The sequence below is a fragment of the Ovis canadensis genome, chromosome 1 (genome assembly GCF_042477335.2).
Source record: "Ovis canadensis isolate MfBH-ARS-UI-01 breed Bighorn chromosome 1, ARS-UI_OviCan_v2, whole genome shotgun sequence".
Taxonomy (NCBI): Eukaryota; Metazoa; Chordata; class Mammalia; order Artiodactyla; family Bovidae; genus Ovis; species Ovis canadensis.
In genome coordinates, this window is record NC_091245.1 from 16,207,013 (window position 1) to 16,227,398 (window position 20,386).

The 20,386-nt window shown below is 53.0% G+C and overlaps 2 protein-coding genes across 7 annotated transcripts in view; one reads left to right on the forward strand and one right to left on the reverse strand.

The window, feature by feature from the left end:
• Positions 1–13,805, forward strand: part of CTPS1 (CTP synthase 1) — a 31,223-nt gene extending 17,418 nt beyond the window's left edge. For 3 of the 4 annotated variants that reach the window (XM_069588103.1, XM_069588094.1, XM_069588113.1), the window contains exons 9-19: positions 570–702; positions 3,441–3,529; positions 4,673–4,767; positions 5,439–5,501; positions 7,686–7,729; positions 8,760–8,856; positions 10,024–10,079; positions 10,178–10,274; positions 10,818–10,962; positions 11,556–11,647; positions 12,934–13,805. In XM_069588103.1, the coding sequence (XP_069444204.1) occupies positions 570–702; positions 3,441–3,529; positions 4,673–4,767; positions 5,439–5,501; positions 7,686–7,729; positions 8,760–8,856; positions 10,024–10,079; positions 10,178–10,274; positions 10,818–10,962; positions 11,556–11,640 (904 nt within the window). In that variant the 3' untranslated portion in view covers positions 11,641–11,647; positions 12,934–13,805. The remainder of the gene's footprint in view (positions 1–569; positions 703–3,440; positions 3,530–4,672; positions 4,768–5,438; positions 5,502–7,685; positions 7,730–8,759; positions 8,857–10,023; positions 10,080–10,177; positions 10,275–10,817; positions 10,963–11,555; positions 11,648–12,933) is intronic. The other variant, XM_069588116.1, reaches the window with a different exon arrangement.
• On the reverse strand, positions 13,005–19,954 carry SLFNL1 (schlafen like 1). 3 transcript variants are annotated; one of them, XM_069588124.1, is made up of 4 exons: positions 19,410–19,948; positions 17,166–17,669; positions 16,906–17,049; positions 13,005–16,318 (listed from the first exon to the last, which is right to left on the reverse strand). In XM_069588124.1, the coding sequence occupies exons 1-4, from the start codon at positions 19,794–19,796 to the stop codon at positions 16,190–16,192; spliced, it is 1,164 nt and encodes a 387-aa protein (XP_069444225.1). In that variant the 5' UTR covers positions 19,797–19,948; the 3' UTR covers positions 13,005–16,189. The 3 variants fall into 3 exon arrangements, with proteins under 3 accessions (XP_069444225.1, XP_069444241.1, XP_069444232.1); XM_069588140.1 differs by having other exon boundaries at positions 16,099–16,318; positions 17,166–17,510; positions 19,410–19,954; XM_069588131.1 differs by having other exon boundaries at positions 16,099–16,318; positions 17,166–17,666; positions 19,410–19,935.
• Positions 19,955–20,386: the final 432 nt, after the last annotated feature.

Sequence of the window (20,386 nt, forward strand, 5' to 3'; positions counted from 1 at the left end):
ACAGAGTCACCCAGACAGCACTAAGCAGCGTTTGCAGAGGGAGCATGCATGCCGTTGCTCAGCCATCCTCATTTTCATTTTGACATTTTTCCCTTTCAGTCTATGTCCATTTGCTTGTATATCATTATGTGGCCACAAAAATAGCACACCGTTTTATGATCGTTCATAAAATATTATAAGCTTTTTTGTGTTACTGACAATACTTTATCATGAAAAATTTTTAATAAGTTTGGACTGTTGTGTGGATGCCCATAATTGGACTGTTCCCTTCATCACATAACTCTTGTGAATTGTCTGTGTTTGTTAGTTTTTTCATTAAAAAAATTTGGAGTAGATTTTGAAGCCATCTCTTGGTAGCAGGTTCCAAAATCCTACTTTCTCCACAAAGCCTGCCATGTTGATCTGAAACTTGCTTTGTCTTTGCTGTTCTGTACATAGAGCTCAGACAGTAGTGGCTCCTATCATATTTTTCTCAGACTTTTTTCCCCCCTCTTTTACGTAGTGATTTTCATCTCATGGAGGTACATATGGCCTGCGTAACTTGATGTTTCTTGACCTTTGTGTGATAGATACGATCGATTGCTGGAGACCTGCTCTATTGCCCTCGTGGGAAAATACACCAAGTTCTCAGACTCATATGCTTCTGTCATTAAAGCTCTGGAGCATTCTGCACTGGCCATCAACCACAAACTGGAAATCAAGGTGAGTGGGGACACAGGTGTAGTGTGGTGTGGCATGGACACCTGCTTTGTATTTTTGGGGCTCAGAATTTCTTTTTAGAAATCAAAAAGATCTGTGGTTGCCTCCTGGCTGGGAGAGAGCAGCAGAGCGTTTTTTAGGAAATATGGAGAGATGTGGTCAGAGTAGAAGCCACGAGGATGGACGCCTGGATCTGAACGTCAGGTGACTCCAGTGGTGAGGAGTCCTAGTGGCCAAGCATGTGGCGTAGTTGCTGGCCTCTGGCCGGTGTCCACCCCGTGGAACCAGGAGGTTTCTCAGTAACTTGTCTCCACTCACCCAGCTGGTGCCTGGATCATGGGCAGTGCCTGGTGAACAGTGCTCACTGTGTTCTCTGGGACAAGCCAGGCAGAAGCTGAGCTGCTGGCATGTCAGGGCATAGCCCCTGCCCATCTCCTGGAGGCGGCAGAGGGGCAAGATTTAGGGCAGGGCTTCCAGAGCCTAGCGGCAAAGCCGCAGAGTCTGTGTGACCCCGGGCAGGTTACTTAGCTCTCTTTGGGCCTCAGTTTCACCATTTAAAAAAAAAATTTTTTTAAAAATATTTATTTTTTAATTTATTTGGCTGCATTGGGTCTTAGTTGCATCACTCAGGACCCTCCTTATGGTGCACAGACTTTCTCTTTGGGGTGTGCAGGCTTAGCTGCTTTGAGGCACGTGGGATGTTTGTTACCTGACCAGGGATAGAACCTGTCAGGCAAGGTGGATTCTTAACCGCTGGACACCAGGGAAGTCCTGCTTTCCCCATCTTGAAAAGGGTTAGTGATGGTGTCTTTGTCACAGAGTTCTTTTTGTAAGAATTGAGTGAGTTCATGTGAAGTGCTTGGAATTGTGTCTAGGGTAGAGGAAGTACTATATGGGTCAGCTCTTCCTGAAAACCTTCCACTTGTCCCTTTAAACTTTTTTTCCCCAGCAAAGTATCTCCCACATAGAACTTTTCAGGAGGGGTCAGAAATTAGAAGTGAAGTTGGAGCTCAGTGCTGAGGGGCTGACTAGGCACAGAGCTGATGGCCCTGGGGAGCTGACCTCGCCCTTGGCACTGGGGTTGGCCTCCTGCTTTCCACCAGTTTCTCAGGATGAAAATGAAACTGCCTTCAGCTGGTGAGCAGGTTCCTAGAGGAGGAGCTGTTCTATGTGCTTTAAGAATTGTGGGATCTCTTTTCCTTGCCTTGCCTTTTTTTTTCACTAGTTTCTTCAGTCACTGATTCATTTTCTCCCCTTGGAGGTACCCTGTGCCAGTCATGTGTTAGATTGTGGAGGCTGAGAAGGGTGTCTGAGTCAGTGAGGTCTCTCAGGTATGAAGGGAACACGCAGAAGCGGGGAGATCCTGCCTTGGTAGCTGTGTGAAGAGGGGTGTGTGGGCAGGTCTGGGAAGATAGATAAGGTCACAGGGAGAAGGGCATTCCCAAGAGCAGATAGCGTTTATCCAAGGACTTGGAGGTGTGGGATGGTTGGGAGCTCAGTGGATGGGAGAAGTGTGAATTGGAGGGTGTCTGGAGAGAGGCTGGCGAGGGCCTGGTCATGAAATGTATCAGCTGGGCCACTCCTGTATTTTGCCCCCAGGTTCAGGGAAGTCACCGCAGGGTATTGGGCAGAAAGGAGCAGGAAGATGAGCAATGTAATAAAAAAGTGGGCAGAAGATTTGAACAGACACTTCCATAGAAGATACACGCGATATACACAGAAAGATGCTTAATGCCTTTAGTTGTCAGGGAGATAAATGCAAATTGAGTCTCAGTGAGGTACCAACACGCACCCACCTAAGTGGCTAAGCGTGTCAGTGAGGACGCGGGAGCGTAAACTGGTGCAGTTGCTCGAGAAAGGAGTCTGGCGGTTTCACATGAAGGTAAACAGACGCCTTCTGTGTGACCCAGCCATCCCACTCCTAGATATTTACTCAAGAGAAGTGAAAACATGTCCACCGAAAGAATGTATTTTTATACAAACGGACCAGTTAGTCATAACAGCTAAAATCTGGGAACAGCCCGAATATCCAGGATGAGTTGGTGGATAAACGCTATCATACGGTGTATTCCTACAGTAGAAAAGTACCCAGTAGTAGAAAGGAATAAAGTCCGTGGTGATACGCCACACCACGATGAATCTGAGAAACGGAAGGCTACCCCATGCATAGCTCCATTTGTCTGAAGTTCTAGAGGAGGCAGAACCAGTGGTGACGGAAAACAAGAGCCAGGATCGTCTGGAGCAGGAGGCAGGAAGGATGCTGTTTGCAGGGGGCCAGAGGGAACCGTGGGGAACTTTCTAGATCTTAATCAAGGTAGGGGTCACTCCTTTGCATGGGACAAAACTCAGGCAAGTACACACTTAAAATGCTTGTGTTTCATCGTATGTAAGTTATACTTCAGCACAATCGAGGAGAAAGAATGAGAAGCCCCCTGGGAGGGGAGATGGACTGGGGAAGATGTCTTGAACAGAGGGGACACTTCAGGGTCTGCACCCAGTCTACCGAGTATAGATGGAGAGCCAAAGCTTAATGATTTGAGAAGGAAACTCATATTCTAAAATATAAGAAAGATGCTAAAGTTCATCTTTAAAAGATTAGTATGAATACACGAAGGTTATTTTTAAACTTTATTTTAAACTTAAGAAAGATGGCTTGCTGGTAACACTGTTTAGAGGTCAGGAGAGAACGTGCGTAGGAGTCACGCGCCCGCTTCTTTTCTCTCCGCTCTGCCCGCACCCAGTACGTAGATTCCACGGACCTGGAGCACAGCACCTTGCAAGAGGAGCCGGTGCGCTACCACGAGGCCTGGCAGAAGCTCTGCAGCGCTCAGTAAGCAGAACTCTCTACCTCTGCTTTCAGGGGCTCGAGGTGTGCCTTCATGAAGACAGTGTGTGCTCTCTCTTGGGGACAGATGATCTGATCTTTTAAATGTCTTTTAATTGTTGAAAGGGCTACACCCTGGAGGACTGAAGCCTCACAGAAAGATAGCTTATCAATTTTTTAAAAAGGTGTTTTTGATGTGGACCATTTTAAAGTGTTTGTGTTGTAGTACGGCTGTTTTTATGTTTTGGTGTTTTGGCCACAAGGCATCTGGGGATCGTGGCTCCCTGACCAGGGATCAAACCTGTCCCCGCTGCGTTGGAAGGTGAAGTGTTCACCACTGGACCACCGAGGAAGTTCCACAGCTTATTAGTATAGTTAATATGAAGCAGACTACTTCTAACTTCACTGATAATGTTTACTGTATGCATCTTTAGATGAGACTGTTTTTAATTAAAAAAAAAAAATCCCCTCTGGTGCCTCGAGTCTTATGAGAGCTCAGTCCCCCAGCCAAGGGTTGAACCCAGGCCGTAGCAGTGGAAGTGCCAAATCCAAACCACTAGACCACCAGGGGATTCTCTGGATGAGGCTTATAAAAGGTTTTTCATTCAGACCATTTGATGAGGGTCCATCAGTAGAATTTCATAAATAGGGGGTTTTTTTCTTTTTTTTTTCTGGCAGCTATTATCTAATATAACAGTAAAAAAAATCAGTAAGAATTTCTGGTTCCCTAGATAAGTTGAATGTTACAGAGCCATACAGCTATGGTTAGTGTGGCGCTGACTGACCAGGAAAGGCCCGCTTCCTACTTGGGGGAGCCGAGGGGTTTAAAAAAAAAAAAATTGCAAACTTAGGGAAGAATCCCTGCCTGGGACAAATACTGTGCAGTAGTGGCATTACAGTTACATATGCCATCTTTTTTTTCCTGGTTATAAGCATTTTCTTGATGTTACTAAGAAGGAGAGTGGATGCTTTTGTGTGCATTTTCCAAGTCCATAGTGCTTCTATACAAGTCATGGGCAGGATTGCAATTACAGTCCTCAGAGCTGGAGTGACTTCAGGGCGTCAGTGTCTTGGAAGTGACTCCTCGGGTGGTTTCCGGGAGCTGGACTTGGTGGAAAGGGGCTGCCTGTGGTGTGCTTTCTTGCACAGTGGCGTGCTGGTTCCAGGAGGATTTGGTGTCCGAGGGACTGAAGGAAAAATCCAAGCCATCTCCTGGGCTCGGAAACAGAAGAAGCCTTTTTTGGGTAAGGAGTAGGAAAGACAAGAAAAAGTGCCCCCTGAGCCTGTAAATAAACAGAGATTATCAAAATCACACATAAATGCTGTCTCTCCAGATAGCAGCTCAAGTAGAAGCCTTTGGGTTCTGTTTTTGAGAAATCTAAACTCCTTTTTAAAATGAACATTTAAAACTTGAGCTCCATGTCATTGTTATGGACTTCTGAGAGAATGAAATAGCAATTAGGAAATCTTGTCCATTTACTGAAACCAGCTGTTTGGCAGGACATGTGAGACTGGGTTTTATATCCTTGTTTGGAACACCAGCTGTCTAATTGGGCAGAGTGATTTTGGATGCTTCCTGGTGCTGTAAATTTCAGTCATATTCAGCATGATCCATTTTAAGTGGGAACTTAATGAGAGAGGATAAGAAAACTTGAATTTTAAAATGCTAAAGAGAATATTATTTCTAAGATCACATGACTCTAAAACCTGAAATCTTCATATACACTTAAACCTCATGTTTGAAATCTGTTATAGATAAAACATAGCAGGGGGTTGCGTGTTTATAGCAGAAAATTATGAAAGTTTGTCATTGGAATTCTGTGAACAGTCAGCTTGCCGCGTCCACGCAAGCGGGTTGGAAGTATGGGGACTCCCTTTTCAATGGAGTTTCATTTGCTTTCCCTCTATCTGGAAGGTGTGTGCTTAGGAATGCAGTTGGCAGTGGTTGAATTTTCAAGAAATGTGCTGGGATGGCAAGGTAAGTGTCTACTTGTGTTAAATTCTCACTGGAATGTTCCTGGTGCCTGTTGGACAGTGGGGGCCATGGAGGCCAGGCTTGGTTTCCCAGTATCTCACAGCCACCGCGAAGGGAAGCTGCTGAATGTATCAACAGAAAACACTCTGCCCTCCTCCAGGGGAACCACTAGCCACTGGAGGAGGGAGCATGGTGAGCTGCCCGCCTCTGCCCTTGCACCTTTCTCTGGAGATGCCCACACTCCCGTCACCATGGCTGTGGACCCTGAACTGGCACACGGCAAGGAAACCAACTCTGGCCAGTGTGAGCCTGTGCAAATATTATGAACTTGGGCTCTGATGTTGATTAGACCTGGCCTCAAATTTTGCCCTTCTTTTTTTTTAAAATTTATTTGGCTGCTCCAGGTCTTAGGGAATTCCCAGGTGACTCAGTGGTAAAGAACCCCCCTGCTAATGTGGGAGATGCAGACCCTGGGTCAGGAAGATCCCCTGGAGGAGGAAATGGCAACCCACTCCAGTAGTCTTGCCTGGAAAATCCCATGGACAGAGGAGCCTGGGGGGCTACAGTCGATGGGGTTGCAAGAGTCGGACACGGCTGAGCACGCATGCACGCCTAGTTGCCACAGGCGGGATCTTTAGTTGCGTGTGTGGGATCTAGTTCCCTGACCAGAGATCAAACCCCTGCACTGGGAGTGTGGAGTCTTCACCACTGAGCCACCAGGGAAGTCCCTTTATCACTGTGGGTGATCTTAGCCTTTCTGAACCTCTATCTCTCCTGTAAAATGGAGGTGGTAGTGGTAACCTGCTTCACTTGGTTGTGGGAGCTGAGTGAAATGCCACCTGTAAATGGGCCCAGCACAGCTCCTGGCGGTAGGAAGCGCTCCCTAATGCTGGCCCGGTTACACTGACTGTGTTGCTGCTTCCAGACCACCGGGAACTCGGTGGCTTCCAGCAGTGGCTTCCTGTTTCTCAGGGCTCTGTGGTTTGAGTGGACTCGTGTGTGGTTTCCTGCTCAGTGTGTGGTGTGTCTCAATTCAGCCTGCCCTACTTTCAGCTCTGCCCGGCAGAGGCAGAGGGACAGTCTGATTGTCCACCAGTTCAGCCGAGCTTCCTCAGGGTGTGGCGACTACCTGGCCTGCTGTGTAGGCCCTTACCAAGTGTCCCATGGCTGAGCCATCATCGGAGGGAGGAGGGGACCACACGTGGTGTGAGTCCTGGGGCACAGTGATCCCATCGCAGCCACCGGATCCTTATATGTTCTAAGCAGAATCAGCAAAGTGACCTGAGGAATAGAACACAGCCTGGCTTTACCAAATACGAGGGGTTCCCAGGGGCCAGCTCGCCGTCACAGATTTTCACAGGAGCCCTGAGGAGGCAGCGGCTCGGTGCTGTAGGCAGCACGGCCTGGTGCTGGCTTCTGAGCTCTGTCCTACCACCTACCACTCGAGGTGGCCCTCGGGCGCCCTGAACCCCTGCACAGCCATCACCTCCTGCTGCTGCACCCACTGGGGTCCCCAGGTGGGTGGGTGACCTGGAGATGAGCTTCCCCGCATCTGAGACCTGGCCCCAGCTTAGGCCCCGGAGGGGGATGAAAGCTCACAGACGCACAGAAAGAGCAAGCAGACAGACCGTGCCGAGTGCTGGGGGCTGGGCTTCCTATTTTAGTCTTCAGTGCTCTCCCTTATAGTCAGATGGTAAATTCAGTAAAGGATAGAAAGGATATTTGGGTTTTGAAATCAAATTTTTGATTTAGCTCTTGAGTCAGGCAGTTGGGTAGTACAATGTGTAAGATGCTGAGGATGAAAGAAATGTAGAAGAAACAGTATTTGCACATCAAGGAGAGATCCTGGGAGAGAGATAGAGTCTGAAACAAAAGGTGGAAAAAGAGAGATAGTCTAGGAGCCATCAAAAGGATGCACTATCTGAGTAAAGGTTATCAGGTTATGCCATTGATTTGATTTTGCCATTTTGTACAGCTTGACTTCCCAGAGAGTTACAGATACAATGGGAAACAATTCACCTTTGTTGAGTGCCTTTGTATCTTGAGAATGTTATCCCTGGTTTTGGTTCTCGTCACTGAATAACTAAGCTGAGGAGGGAATTTGTGACTTAGAGCTTAGGAATGAAACTGTTAAATAATCCGTTTGGTTGTACCTATTTTTGTAACAAAAGTATTCTGGCTTTTTAGATGCCAATTCTACAGAGTTTGACCCCAACACCAATCATCCCGTGGTGAGTCCCGTGTCTGGAAGAGTGTGGAAGGGATGTTACGAGCGTGATTGAGGGCTGGAGACGGGAAATGAGACCACTGGGTTCATTCTGGAGGACCCTGAGCACCTGGGCTTGCAGATGTCCCAGCTAGGAAGGAAGAACTTTCTGTTTTCATCACGTGGTTTCTCACTATTCTTCACAGTTAGCCACAGGAAGTTTTTAAGACAGGTGCCACTTCAGCCAACTGGGGGTGGCAGTAGGGGTTCCTGATTAAGTAATTCCCAGGAACACCCTAGAATAATATTGACACGAAACACTTACGTGGGCACTTATTACATACCAGGCACTTGCTCACTTCTTTGTATCACTTAATCCCCAGCAACCCCGAGAGATGGCCGTCTTAGTAAAGAACTGCTGGAACTTAGGACTGATTGTCTGACATGGGCCCAAGCCCCAGGAGGCTGGCATTCCTCGTGTTAAATCTCCCATCAGAAGAATGTGGCTCATGGGGGGCAGACAGTGCCCTCATTCGTCACTGAATCCCCGGCCCAGGCGTGACAGGGAGAAGAGAGCAAAGGTTTTGAGACGTGGAACCTCGGGGAGGTGGGGGAGCCCAGAAAAGGTCCTCTTAGTCCCACAGACATTCGCCACGCTCCTCCCGGTTCCTGGCCAGCCCTATAAGAGCATCCCTTTCCTTCGAGCAGCTGCCAGTCTAGTGGAGGAGACGTGTGATAGCACGTCTGGTCTCGTGTCCACGCTACTGTCAGTCTTTATTAGAACAGGCCCTTGGGGTCCAGAGTACCAGGGCAGGAATGGCCAGGGCAGGGGGCAGCGATGTCCAGTCCTGCGACTCAGGAGGACAGGCTGAAGGGTGAAACACTCACCCGGAATAGGTTTAAGAATGGCCATCAGGAGACATTTTCCTCTGACAAGCTTCTCTTCTAAGGAAAGGCTGGACCTCCCTGCAGGCTCTCTTCACTCAGTGCGGGCAGTCTGTCTCCTAACTGAGGCAGGGTTTGGTAGCACATGTTTGTTTTTGGAACATCTCCAGGTCATAGACATGCCGGAACACAACCCTGGCCAGATGGGTGGAACCATGCGGCTGGGCAAGAGGAGAACTCTGTTCCAGACCAAGAACTCTGTCATGAGTAAGAGCGGCCTCCCTCCAGCCCAGCCTGCCGGACGCACGTCCCGGTGATACAGCCAGGCCGGCATTTACAGCTTTGTTCTTACTTTGGAAGTTCTTTACTTCTTTCCCAGTGACAATCCTTAGGATGCACTGTAATAGCCTAAGTTAGCACCATGCTCGTAGGTCACAGGCAGTACAGCTGGGGATCTGGGGGAGCTTTGGGTGTGGACCACTCACCAGAATGAGTCCCTTAGGGGAAATCCATGGCAGTCTTACTTCTCGGTCTTATTAGGTCAAAGTGGATAAAACTGCTGATGTCGAGCACTTAAATGGCAGATGTCGAGCACTTATCTTACAGAAATGGCAGTTTCACCTGGTTCAACCTAAACAGATTTTATTCTAGACGTACTAACATAATGTGAGCTTCCCGGGTGGCTCAGTGGTAAAGGATCTGCCTGCCGGTGCAAGAGACGTGGGTTCAGTCCCTGGGTCTGGAGGATCCCTTGAAGGCAATGGCAATCCACTCCAGTATTCTTGCCTGGAAAATCCCATGGACAGAGGAGCCTGGCTGGCTCCGTGGGGTTGCAGAGTCGGACATGACTTAGTGACAAACAGCAGCAATAACTAACATGTGCTAAAGATTTAGGGGAAATTTAAGATATTTAGGAATTTACTAGATTGGATTTGCTTTTTCTTCCACTGGGGAAACTCTGCCACTGTTGGCAGAGCAACTATACATCTGTCCGGGGTTTGGAGGCTGCGTAATTTGAGTCACTTGAGTAGGTGGTCATCCAGTCCTCTGGCTCTAAGCTTCTGTGGTTTGGGGGGTCTCACTTGGCTCTGGGAATTCACCTGTGGGCAAATGCCACTCTTGTTCCCGGGGAACAGCAGGCGCTGGGTAACCTTAGTGGCTCTGACTTAACCCCGGTGTCTCTGTAGTCACGTGTGAGGGATGGTGGTAAAAGTCCGTTTCTGTTAGTTTTTCTTAGTTGCAAAGAATCAAAAGCCCAAGAATTTGAATTGTGCTGCTAGAGCAGGCAGTGGGGATGGGCAGCAATGTCACAGAAATAACTTTCAAAGGGCCTGGCCGTGTAGATGAGAATAGGCAACCTGGGCGGCAGCATGTGGTGTGAATGAATGCCTTTGTGATATCAGGGTCCTTCATGTCACGTGGGTTTTTTCCCAGGGAAACTCTACGGAGATCCAGATTACCTGGAAGAGAGGCACCGCCACAGGTTTGAGGTGAGGATGTGAGCTCTGTGACCTTTGACATTTTCTCCTTCCTGTTACTCTGGAAACACAGCTGAGAGCCCAGCAAAACTGTTCTTCATGCTTCACAGGTGAATCCAGTCTTGAAAAAGTGTTTGGAGGAGCAAGGCTTGAAGTTCGTTGGCCAAGATGTTGAAGGAGAGAGAATGGAAATTGTGGAGTTGGAAGGTGCTTGCTTGGGTGGTTGTGTTTAGTGGGAAACAGGTTTTCTTGGCATGTGGGAAAAACACAGTAATATAAATTGTTGTCCTTGACCTCACCAGATCAGGCAGCCGTGCCGCCTGGGGAGGGGAGGGCTCTTGGGGACAAGGTTCTGGAGCCCTGGGGGACTCAGCCTCCCTCCAAGGCCTTCCTTAGGCAGCCGCTTGACCTCTGGCTTCACGTTCTTGTTCTCCAGAATGAGAGCTCAGACTTGGTACCGGAGTCTAATCTTACAGGACCTGCAGGACTCAATCCTGCTCAAGTCAGGGAGCTGGGGTATGGGGGTGAGAATTGGGGTGGCAGAACCTGCAGAGGAGGGGTCAACTTCATCTGCAGGTCAAGGGCATCACATCTCCTGTGCTTTGTGATTGCCTCTGCCCAGGCTCCAGATAAGTTGTTTTCAGATGATTTTAGGGTCTGCAGAAACGTGGATCGTTCAAGGTTTTTTCCCATCTTCCGCATGTTCTGCGGACACACAGTGAAGCTGGCTCTTCTGCGCTTCTGTTTCAGATCATCCCTTTTTCGTTGGAGTGCAGTATCACCCTGAGTTTCTGTCCAGACCTATCAAGCCTTCCCCACCGTACTTTGGTCTCCTCCTAGCCTCCGTGGGGAGGCTCCCGCATTACCTCCAGAAAGGCTGCAGGCTCTCGCCCAGGTGAGGTCGCGCTCCCCTAGTCCCTTGGGAGGTCACTGATTTCTTACAGAGAGCCGTCCCCACGCCATCGGTGATGAGCAAAGCCACAGGACTGTGGAGCCTTGCTGGGACCCTGCTTCTCACGCTGACACACAAGCATCCTCTCCTTCCCTGGGGTTTTCTCAGGCTGCTTCTGTGCCGCCCCTGGCCTTGCCCCCCGGCATGGTGGCCATGTCCCCCTCTGCAGCGCCTGGGCTCCAGGATCCCATCTCAGGCCCTGTGGCCCGTGGGGAACTGTGGTTTTTTTTCACGGGGAGGTGGGGAGGTTGCCTTGGCCACAGCCTGGGGGGATTTCATGCGCCACTGCTGTGTTGGTTGGGAACAGCCCTGTCTTGGTGGGTCTCTTAACCATCATGACTGAGATATAAAGCGAATGTATATCTTTCATAACAAGAAGAAAATCCTCCTGCAGCTTTCTGCTAAATATATAATGTCTTTGATTTCTGCTGTGAGCAGACAAGCATCCCTTTGTGGGTGCCGTGGTGGCTGCAGAATCAGGGAAGTAGAGCGAGTGTTTGGTGGAAGCCGATGAATAAACCATCTGAATTCTACAGGGACACCTACAGTGACAGAAGTGGGAGCAGCTCCCCTGACTCTGAAATCACTGAACTGAAGTTTCCGTCAATAAATCACGACTGATGGCAGTGTAAGTGATACTTTGAAACTTGTTTTGTTTTAGATGGTGGTGATACCAGCATTGTAAGAGCATCATGAAAGTTTAGTGTTGAAAGATTGTATCTGCCAGAGGATACAAGTGGTCTAGGTCATGGTGAGCATCAAAAGGGTGAGGACCCAGCCCCCCACAGTTAGAGTACATCTACCCGCCCTGCTCTGGGGACTCCACTGGGGCGACAGCAGGCATGGGGCAGTTGTCGTCTGGCTGATTGCTCCTTTCAGGTGCTGATCTGACCTAACCTGGGGGAACTGGATTCTTAGAGCCATGGTATTTCATGTAGCCATAAACTTGGGAGATCTTGAAGGAGGTGACAGGCATGACAGTATGCTGTCATTTCTGCAGACCCTCAAGTTTTCACCAGGAAGTGCTTTAAAACCAATAAATACAACACTTTTGTGTTGCTTGCTTATTCTGGAAATACATTAAAATAAGAACAGTTATTGAACAACTTGGAATGTTTGTCTTTTGTGACCCTTTGGAAAGTTTATAAAGTGCAGTAACTGTGGGCAGCTGCCAAGAATTGTCTAAAATCCCATGAAGCTAACTGCGTGAACGCTCGGCAGAAATACGTGCTCAGAAGGGGGCTGGGGTGTCAGCTGGGTGTCTGGGGGGTCTAAAGGAGAACCAGGGGTGTGCGGGGGCTCCCACCACAGGGAAGCTGAGGTCCTGCCTCAGGCATGGGAAGCTGCCTTCCCCACCCGGGGACCTCTCCACCGGCAGGCGTGGTCTCATGGGCACGCAGTCATACTGAGCAGCTGCTTGGCCTGTGATGACCGTAGCCACGTGGGCAGGCATGAGAAGGAGGTCTGAACTGGGGGTGGGGGTGGGGGGTAGTTGGTTGCCTTCTCTGCCGGGTGAGCATTTAGCACTCATGTATTCATTAATCTTCACCAGATATTGCTGTAGGCGATCTGATAGTCTAAGGAACTGCCCTGGAAAGAAAGGAACCTTTGTAACGGTACAGGGGCAGATGCTTGGTCAGTTACATGGAGTTTCTAACTGCCACCCCAAGTGGAGATCCCCTGTGAGTGGCACCGTGAGGAGACTGGCGTGCTGGAAAACACTGCTTGTGTTGGGGCAGAGGTGGCGTCCGTGTGATTCTATAGGGATCTGAAATTTAGCTTCTCGTGATTCGAGCCTAATACTGGTCCTCAATGAAAACCAGGCAGTTTAACACAGCAGCTGACAACAGATTCTCAGTTTTTTATTTTAACGTGCATCCTATAATTAATTGCTCATTTTTTTTTTTTAAACAGGGATAATTCTTGAAGAGAGCCTTTGGACTTCAGGAGTTTACAGCTTTGATTTTACACTCAGCTTTTGACACTTCCTTTAAATTATGTTTTTATTAAGATTATTTTATTATGGGGGAGGGATCCAGGGAGACTGTGACTTGATGTCCTACTGTGTGGACCAGCTCCCGCACGGGTGTCCGCGCTCTCCTCTGTGGTCCTCCAGCCTCGGACGAGGGGCAGGATGTCGGGGCCGATCGGGTGAGGGCCGGGCGCCGGGGCAGCCCTCGGCCACAGAGCTTCTGCGGCCACCCTGCATCACTGTGGCTTCTCATGTGCAGCTGTTCCTTCCCTGGGGGCCCTTATAAGAGGTGTGCCATGCGGTCTAGTGGGCGTGAGGGGTGAGTCCAGCTGTGGTCATGACCTGGTGCCAGAACCCAAGGGCACCCCTTGCCACGAGGAAGAGGGAAACCAGAGACAGAGGGTCGGCTCCGTTCTGCGCCGGGGATTCTCTGTGGCAGCCATGGCTGGGATTTGCTCAGGACAGTCAGTTTGGCATCACACGAGATGGCAAGAACTCTGTCTCCCTGAAGTCTGAGTGTGTTGAATCCCTGTCCTCTGGCTGCGAGTTCCCTCCGGAATCACTCCTTGCATCAAGGGGTCACTTAACAAAGAACAAAGGATCTTTTCGGAACACTCCCTCTAAACCCCTCTCTTATGTAGACAGCTTTGCTTAAGGGGACTGTCTCCTTCCAGAATGGTGTTACTTCGGTTGGAATGCAATATGAAAAGCTATTTTCTTAATGTGGTGTAAGACAGGCGGAGCTGCGTGCCTGTTATATCCTGGCTGGACTCGGTGTATACTCTAACTTAAATAAATAATGCAGAGCAAGAGACACACCTTGTCTGTCGTGCTCTTCATGTCACGGCCAGATGGGAGCCGTTGGAGCACAGTGCTGGCCACGTGTGACCCCTGAACTCTCTCAGTGCCAGGCTCTCCCCACAGGGAGCAGCCTGAGGTGGGGGATTTGATAGTTTTGTTTAAAAACTAAGAGAGGAGCCTAATAGGAACCAGAATTTCCCCAGAAGACTTCAAATTTAGGTTCTCAGCATATAGACATTCAAGTATTCATGAAGGAGGCCAGTCCCTTTGATGGGTGTAGACCAGAAGCAGCCTGCCTGCCTCATCTGCCCTGGCCTTCTGAATGCGGGTCATCGTCCTTTGGATTCTCCTCCAAAGTGAAAATCGAGACGCTGAATCCGTGCTCCTCATGGCATGATGGTGATGCTGGGACCACCCACCCACCCTCTGGCTGCCGAGCACACTTGCTTGTGAGCTGGCTTCTCTGTAGTGTGTCTGAGGCCGAGGCCCAGGGCTTAGACTGGGCTGCTCATCAGAGGTCAGTAGCCTTTGCTTGTTGACATTTGAGAAGCTGGGGGTTGGGAGAAAAATGTTTCCCACCATTTGGCCCAGTTCCTTCATCAGGGAGACCCAGGAAGGAGGCAGGCTCCCTCTTGCCTTCCACCCGCTAGCCCAAGGCCACCATCATGGCGGAGGCCTAGAAGCCTGTGTGGGAGCACCGCCCTCTGACCCAGGCCAACCCAGCTGCCTCTGTCTGTCGGTGAGTCTCACGGCCTCTTCACTTACAGAGGACTCCATACTGGTTTGGGAACTCTGAATGTGGCTGATTGGGTGAATTCTGACCTCTTCTGCGGTCTGTTTTCAGTTATTTTTATAAAAGCCAGTCCCCAGACTGAAGGCTCTGATGCCTCTTGGTGACAGCAGCTCCCTCCAACAGTGAGGACACGGTTGCAAAACCTCACGGGGTCAGCTGTGCCCCCACTGCTTTGAGTGGGCCTCTACCAGCCAGTTAAGTGCGGGCTGCTTACATAACCTAGAAACAGGACCACCAGAATGACTTTCCGGGGCCTGCCAAGCCCCACTAGCCTTTCACCCCGGAGACAGGATGGTACCAGGGCTGTAGTGGAGATGGCACAGGAGGGTTGCCTTCACGCCTGGCATGGGCCACCCAATGCCCAGGACTTCTTGGGGAGGGAGCTGGGCCCACTCCCTGTCCTCCTCTTCATCCCTGGTGATCTGGGCAGGGTCTGCCTTCATGGAGCAACCCTGAGTGCCGTGGTGCTTTGCTTTTGATGAGATGGAAGACTTTGAACCTAAGCATGGCATGGTCAGACACTGGCTTTGCAGAGTCCCCGGCTCTGCTGGTAGAGATGGCAGGGGAAACAGCCAGAGCAGGAATCCTCTCTGGTGGCTGGAGGGTGCATGGAGTAGAAGTCTCCTTCCTGTGCAGGTGCTGGAGAGAATCGGGACCAGCTGCCCTGTCTATTGTCCTGTAGATTTGCCCTAAGATACCTGGTCTTCAGGGCTTCCCTGGCAGCTCAGCTGGTAAAGAATCTGCCTGCAATGCAGGAGACCTGGGTTTTATCCCTGAGCTGGGAAGATTCCCTGGAGGAGGGGATGGCAACCCACTCCAGTATTCTTGCCTGGAGAATCCCCATGGACAGAGGAGCCTGGCAGGAGCCCTACAGTCCATGGGGTCGCAGAATCAGACACGACTGAGCAACTGAGCACAGCACCCGGTCTTCAAGCTGAGATGGACTGGACCCCAAACATCCAGGCTCCTTCCCTCACAGCTCTCTGTGGGGAGGAGCCCAGGGCTGGCTCAGTCTCTTGGACAGAGGTGGGCTGGGCATGGGACTCATGACCAAGTTGCAACCAACCAGCCAAATGTTCTAGAAAGAACCATTCTGGCCTGGGTGCATGTAATTTATTAAAGAGCTTTTAGTCCCAAATCCCAGCAAGCCAGGGGAGGGGCTGCAGGGTGGTCTGTCAGCTGGAACAGTTAGCCACGTGCCATCTGCAGAGGGTCTTTCCCAAGATGAATCCTTTTCTGGCCCTGCCTAGCCGTTGGGAGTTCAGGGACCCCAGCCTGAGCTACACTACACGAGCCCTTCAGGGAGAAGGACAGTCCCTGCCAGCCCAGCCCAGGGAGTGCACTGGCCCAGTTCTTTCTGAAAATAAGGCCCCTTGGGGTGGGATTTGGGGGGAGGGCTCATGCTTAGAGCAGTTTCTTAGCTACACAGCCCAGGGTCTGCTCAGGACTGACACCACATGGGGACCAGCCTGAGTGCACGGTGTCGTAGGAGCCAGGAAGTGCAGTGTTCCTGTCCACCTCTGAGCAGCCCAGACTGATTTTATTGGGGGCAACGTAGGGTCAAGCAGGAAAGCCCCACATGTTCCAGGTGGGGCACTGGGCCCTCACAAGACGCAGCAGGTGCAGGAGACGGGCCTGTGCTGCTGCTGCTGCAGCTGCTGCTGGAGCTGTTCCTTCTCGGCCGTCAGCGCCTGCAGCCTCTCCTCCAGCTTGCTCAGCTCAGCCATCCACTTCTGAGGGGACACGGGAGAAGCCAGGTCTGAGCTGAGGACAGCTGAGACCCAGGGCTGAACTGATGGGAGGGAGGCGAGGCCCAGAGAGCCTGGAAGTGGTCGTGGGGTGGGGGGGTGCCTGCTCCAGGCCACTGGGCGCCACCCTGGGCCTGGTCGGTGGAGAAGCCAGGTTCCCTGACCAAGCAGCCCTGGGGTCTTGGGCAAAATCCTGCCAGCCTCCCAGACCCTGGGGTGACTCGCCCTCTGCAGCCTCTCACCCTGTCCTGTCTGCCCTCGCCCTCCTCTGTTTTTGTGTCACCTGATGTTCCCCTCTTGAGAAAGCTTTTCTCTGGGGCTGCGTCCAGCACTCACTTAAGCACTCACTCCCAGCTTAAGGACCTCCCCCAAGTGCAGTACACAGTTCTTGGGTTTGTCTTAAAGCTTTGACACTGTTCTCCCTGCTCCTCCAGTTACACTGCAGAGGAATCTGGGATGCAGCGGGCTTATTGCTCCCCGTGGGAACACTGGTGGGAAACCCAACGACCCCAGGCCTGCCTGGTGAATGGCTGAGGGGCCCCCTCCCCGCCCAGCCGGCCTGGGCCACCCACCTGCCTGCACCACTCCTGGATGGCGCGCACGGACAGCGGGCCCTGGATGCTCCCGTCCCGCCGCAGGAACACCTCCCCCTGGTCGGTCTCGTAGAGCTGCGGCTCGGCCTGGGCCTTGGGAGCCTGCACGCTCAGGCGGATCACCTTGGGAAGGGCAACGGCAGCTCTGCGGGCGCCGCACCGGACAGCGTGCGGACCCCGCCCCGCCCGGCGTCGGCCCTGCCTCGCTGGCTCCCGGGCAGCCTGGGGGCAGGGCTCACCTTGAGGGGCGTGTCGGTGGTGGAGGTGCTGACCACGGGGATGAAGGTGAGCCTGTAGGCGTCGGGGAAGACCTGGGGCTTGAAGCCCTGCAGGACGGAGTCCACCAGCAGGCGCACGCGGTCCTCGTCGCGGTGGTTGCAGCGGACGCCCTGCACCAGGCCGCTGTCCTCCACGCCCACCAGCAGGCTGCCGCCCTCGCTGTTGAGGAAGGCGCACACGTAGCGCCGCAGGTGGTGCTTGAAGGCCTGGCTCAGGTACTCGCCGCCGCCGCGCTTGAACTCCAGGTTGCGCGTCTCGTTGCCCAGGAAGGCGCCCTGGAAGAGGCGCTCCTGGCCCAGGATGCCCTGGTGCGTGATGGCGCTGTCTGAGCGCGTGCCGCTGGGCCAGCTGGGGGAGACTCCTTGCGGACCCAATGCCCGGGTGGGAAAGGGTCGGGCCGGCCTGGCTCGCGGAGGGCTGGAGCCCAGGACCAGGCCGGGGCTGGGGCCACTCTCCTCTTCCTGCTGGAGTGGGGGTGGGGGCAAGAGCAGGGTGTATGCTCCCGGCAAGAGTTAGGAGCCAACCCGGAGGGACAGGCGGCCAGAACCCCCATCTCCCTCCTCCCCTCCAACCCCCGCCCCCGGGGCCCAGCCCACACAGGGCATCCTGATGCCCCTCCAGGTCAGAGGGGCCTAATTCTGCCCACCGTGCCGGGGCCAATGCGGGAAACCCTGTGGGTCGGGGGTCTGAAAGCAGCCAGTGCTCCGCCCTCTTCCCAGGTGAAACATGGGCGGCTTGTGGGGGAGGAGCTCTCCTTTCCAGCCGGAGCTGGGACACCTGCAGCTGCTCTCTGCCCTCGGGTTTTGCATCCGCCTAGGAGACACAGGGTTGGATCATTCTGGAAGATGCCTCAGCGCCCTGAGGTCCCCTGTGACACAGCTGCAGGTCTCTGAATTGAGAGGGCCTCCCAAAGATCCCACCCCCTTCCTAGTCTCCCTGAAAGCCTGGTTGATTGGGCCTGAATCTCTCCCATCCCTGGGCCTTCCTGAGTCCCTTCCGCGGTTTCTGCTGTGTGAGGGCTCCAGGAGCAGCCTGCTCAGGGCCGCTGCCCCGGTCTAGGTCTCACCATCGGACTCCCTGCCTCCAGGTCCTCGTCCTATCCATTCTCTCGCTGACCTCAGATACAAGTCCCGCAGTCACGCTGTGCTGAAAACCCTTCCCTGGTTCCCTGCTGCCTTTCAGCCTCCAAAAGCAGCTTCCAGGGTTGGGAGCTCAGTGCGGGCTGGGGTGGTGATGAGAGCCATTCCCAGCCCTACCAGCAGCTCCCAGAGAAGACAAGCTTAGCAGAGACTTGAGAGAAGCCTCAGTGTCATATAAACATGCCATCAGGCCACAGGTCTTGAAATGTAAGCCCATGTAGCTCTGCAACAGTTTAAATGTCATGGAGGCTTCATCCAGAAGGAAATTCAGTTCAAGAATTCAAAATCGAGGAGGAGGAGAATTCAAGAAGTGAGTTCACTGTTCCCTCCTCTCCCACAAAAGCCCACTTTTTCTGGCACTGCTGTGGTCTCACAGCCCTGCCCTCCAGCCTGATTTTCTTCGTCAGTCCCCCCCCACCCCCCCGGGACAGCCACCAACCACCCTGCAAATGCCGCCACCCTCACCTGGGCTCCTGGTATGTGCCCCATCCCTCTGCTAGGGATGTCCTTTGATGGAGTCAGTCCCATTGCCTAAGCCCCAGCCTGGGTTTCACTCCCTGGGGAATCTGTCCTCAAGAGATCAGTGAGGACCTTCCTGGGTCCTTCTCCAGTTCCAGGCTGCCTTCCCCTCCACCGCCCTGGAAGGGTCTGGCTCTGCTCATAGAAGCAGGGCTCCCCGAGGGCAGGGTCAAGCCCTACTCTCCACTGTGCTGCCCACCAGAGCAGGTGTGTGTCAACTGAGTGGATGAACTCGGCCAAGGAGAAGGTCAGGACCCTTGTATATGCTTGGGCCTGGCCTGGCCGGACCCACCTGCTGGCTGTAGATGGACGCAGGGAGGGTCTGATACTCAGGCTTTCACTTGCTTCCAGGCTGGAGGCAAGCTCCAAGGGTCAGTGTCCCTCTGGGACCATGGTTATTTGAGTAGCAAGCCCCAGTTTGCCAATTTGTCCCCAGTTCCTCAAAGACATCCCTTACGCCCACCGGGCAAGGCCATCCACACTGAGGCCTCTCTCGAGGGAGGCTCTGGGGCTGGCAGGCCCCCTGCTGCGGGAAGCCTTGCTTACCTCTCGGTGGTTTGAAGGCTCCCGGCCCTCACCCAGCACCGGCTCCTTCCCGCGGGCCACCAGTTCTTTGATGATCTGGTGCTGCCCCCAGGCCGTGTGCAGGCGCTGGGGCAGGGAGGCCAGGGTGTCCTTGGGGGTGGCCACTTGCACCAGCCCGTAGGCCTGGCGTGGCCGCCGGACGACCTCAATGTGCTCTCGCGCCACTGGCAGTTCAAGACGCTCCAGGGCGTCTCTCAGCAGGCAGGTGAGGACCGGCACAGACAACTGGGGGTTCAGGTGGCCCACGTAGAGAACATGCCTGCTGGGAGCTGCCTTGGCACCCGAGTCCTCAGGTGGGGGCTCTTCTGGGGGAAGCTCCCGCAGGGGCTGCTTGCCTGGGGGCTCCATGGCAGGGGTCAGGGGGCGCCTGTGTTTTGGTGGTCTCTTCCTGGGAGTCTCCGGAGGGGCCTCCCCTGGAGGGGCTTCTAGGATTCCTCACCACTGGCTGCTCCTCCCAGGGCCTGGGCTCTCAGCCTGGCCCAGGGCCTCCCAGGGGACTCGGGGAGGCCGAGGCTCCGGGGAGGTTCACAGATTGACAGGGGCTGAGGAGGGCCAGAGAGAGAGAGAGAGGGTGGGCAGAGAGCCAGCAGGAAGGGCCCTGCCCCCTACCCAAGGCCTAGGACAGGGAAGAGAGGAGTCAGAGCTGAGCCAGCGAACAGAGCGTGTGTGCCTGCAGCTCCATTTCCACAGAAGGGAAGACTGAGGCGGTACAACCAAAGAGGGGGAGAGGCAGAACTCAGGTCTCTGAGGGGCCCCCATATCCTGTCATTGGCCTCAGCGGGCCTGTCTTCCCTCAGAAAGTCCCAGGCTAGGGCGTTAACCCAGGGCCCTGAGGATGAGTCATGGACCCCCTGGGCTTCTTGCCTGCTCTGAAGCTGGTGTGAGCCCAGCAGAGGCTCTGAAGGGGTCAGGCTGGGTCAGAGGGTTTAGAGAGAGGT

Bases quoted from the DNA above. Each gene is read 5' to 3' on its own strand.
- SLFNL1 (XM_069588124.1), bottom strand. From the start codon at position 19,796: ATGGAGCCCCCAGGCAAGCAGCCCCTGCGGGAGCTTCCCCCAGAAGAG. The intron at 17,050-17,165 runs GTGAGCCCTGCC...GCCCTTCCCAAG, and splicing joins CCACCGACACGCCCCTCAAG to GTGATCCGCCTGAGCGTGCA. The intron at 16,319-16,905 runs GTGGGTGGCCCA...GTGTCCCCTCAG, and splicing joins TCCAGGAGTGGTGCAGGCAG to AAGTGGATGGCTGAGCTGAG.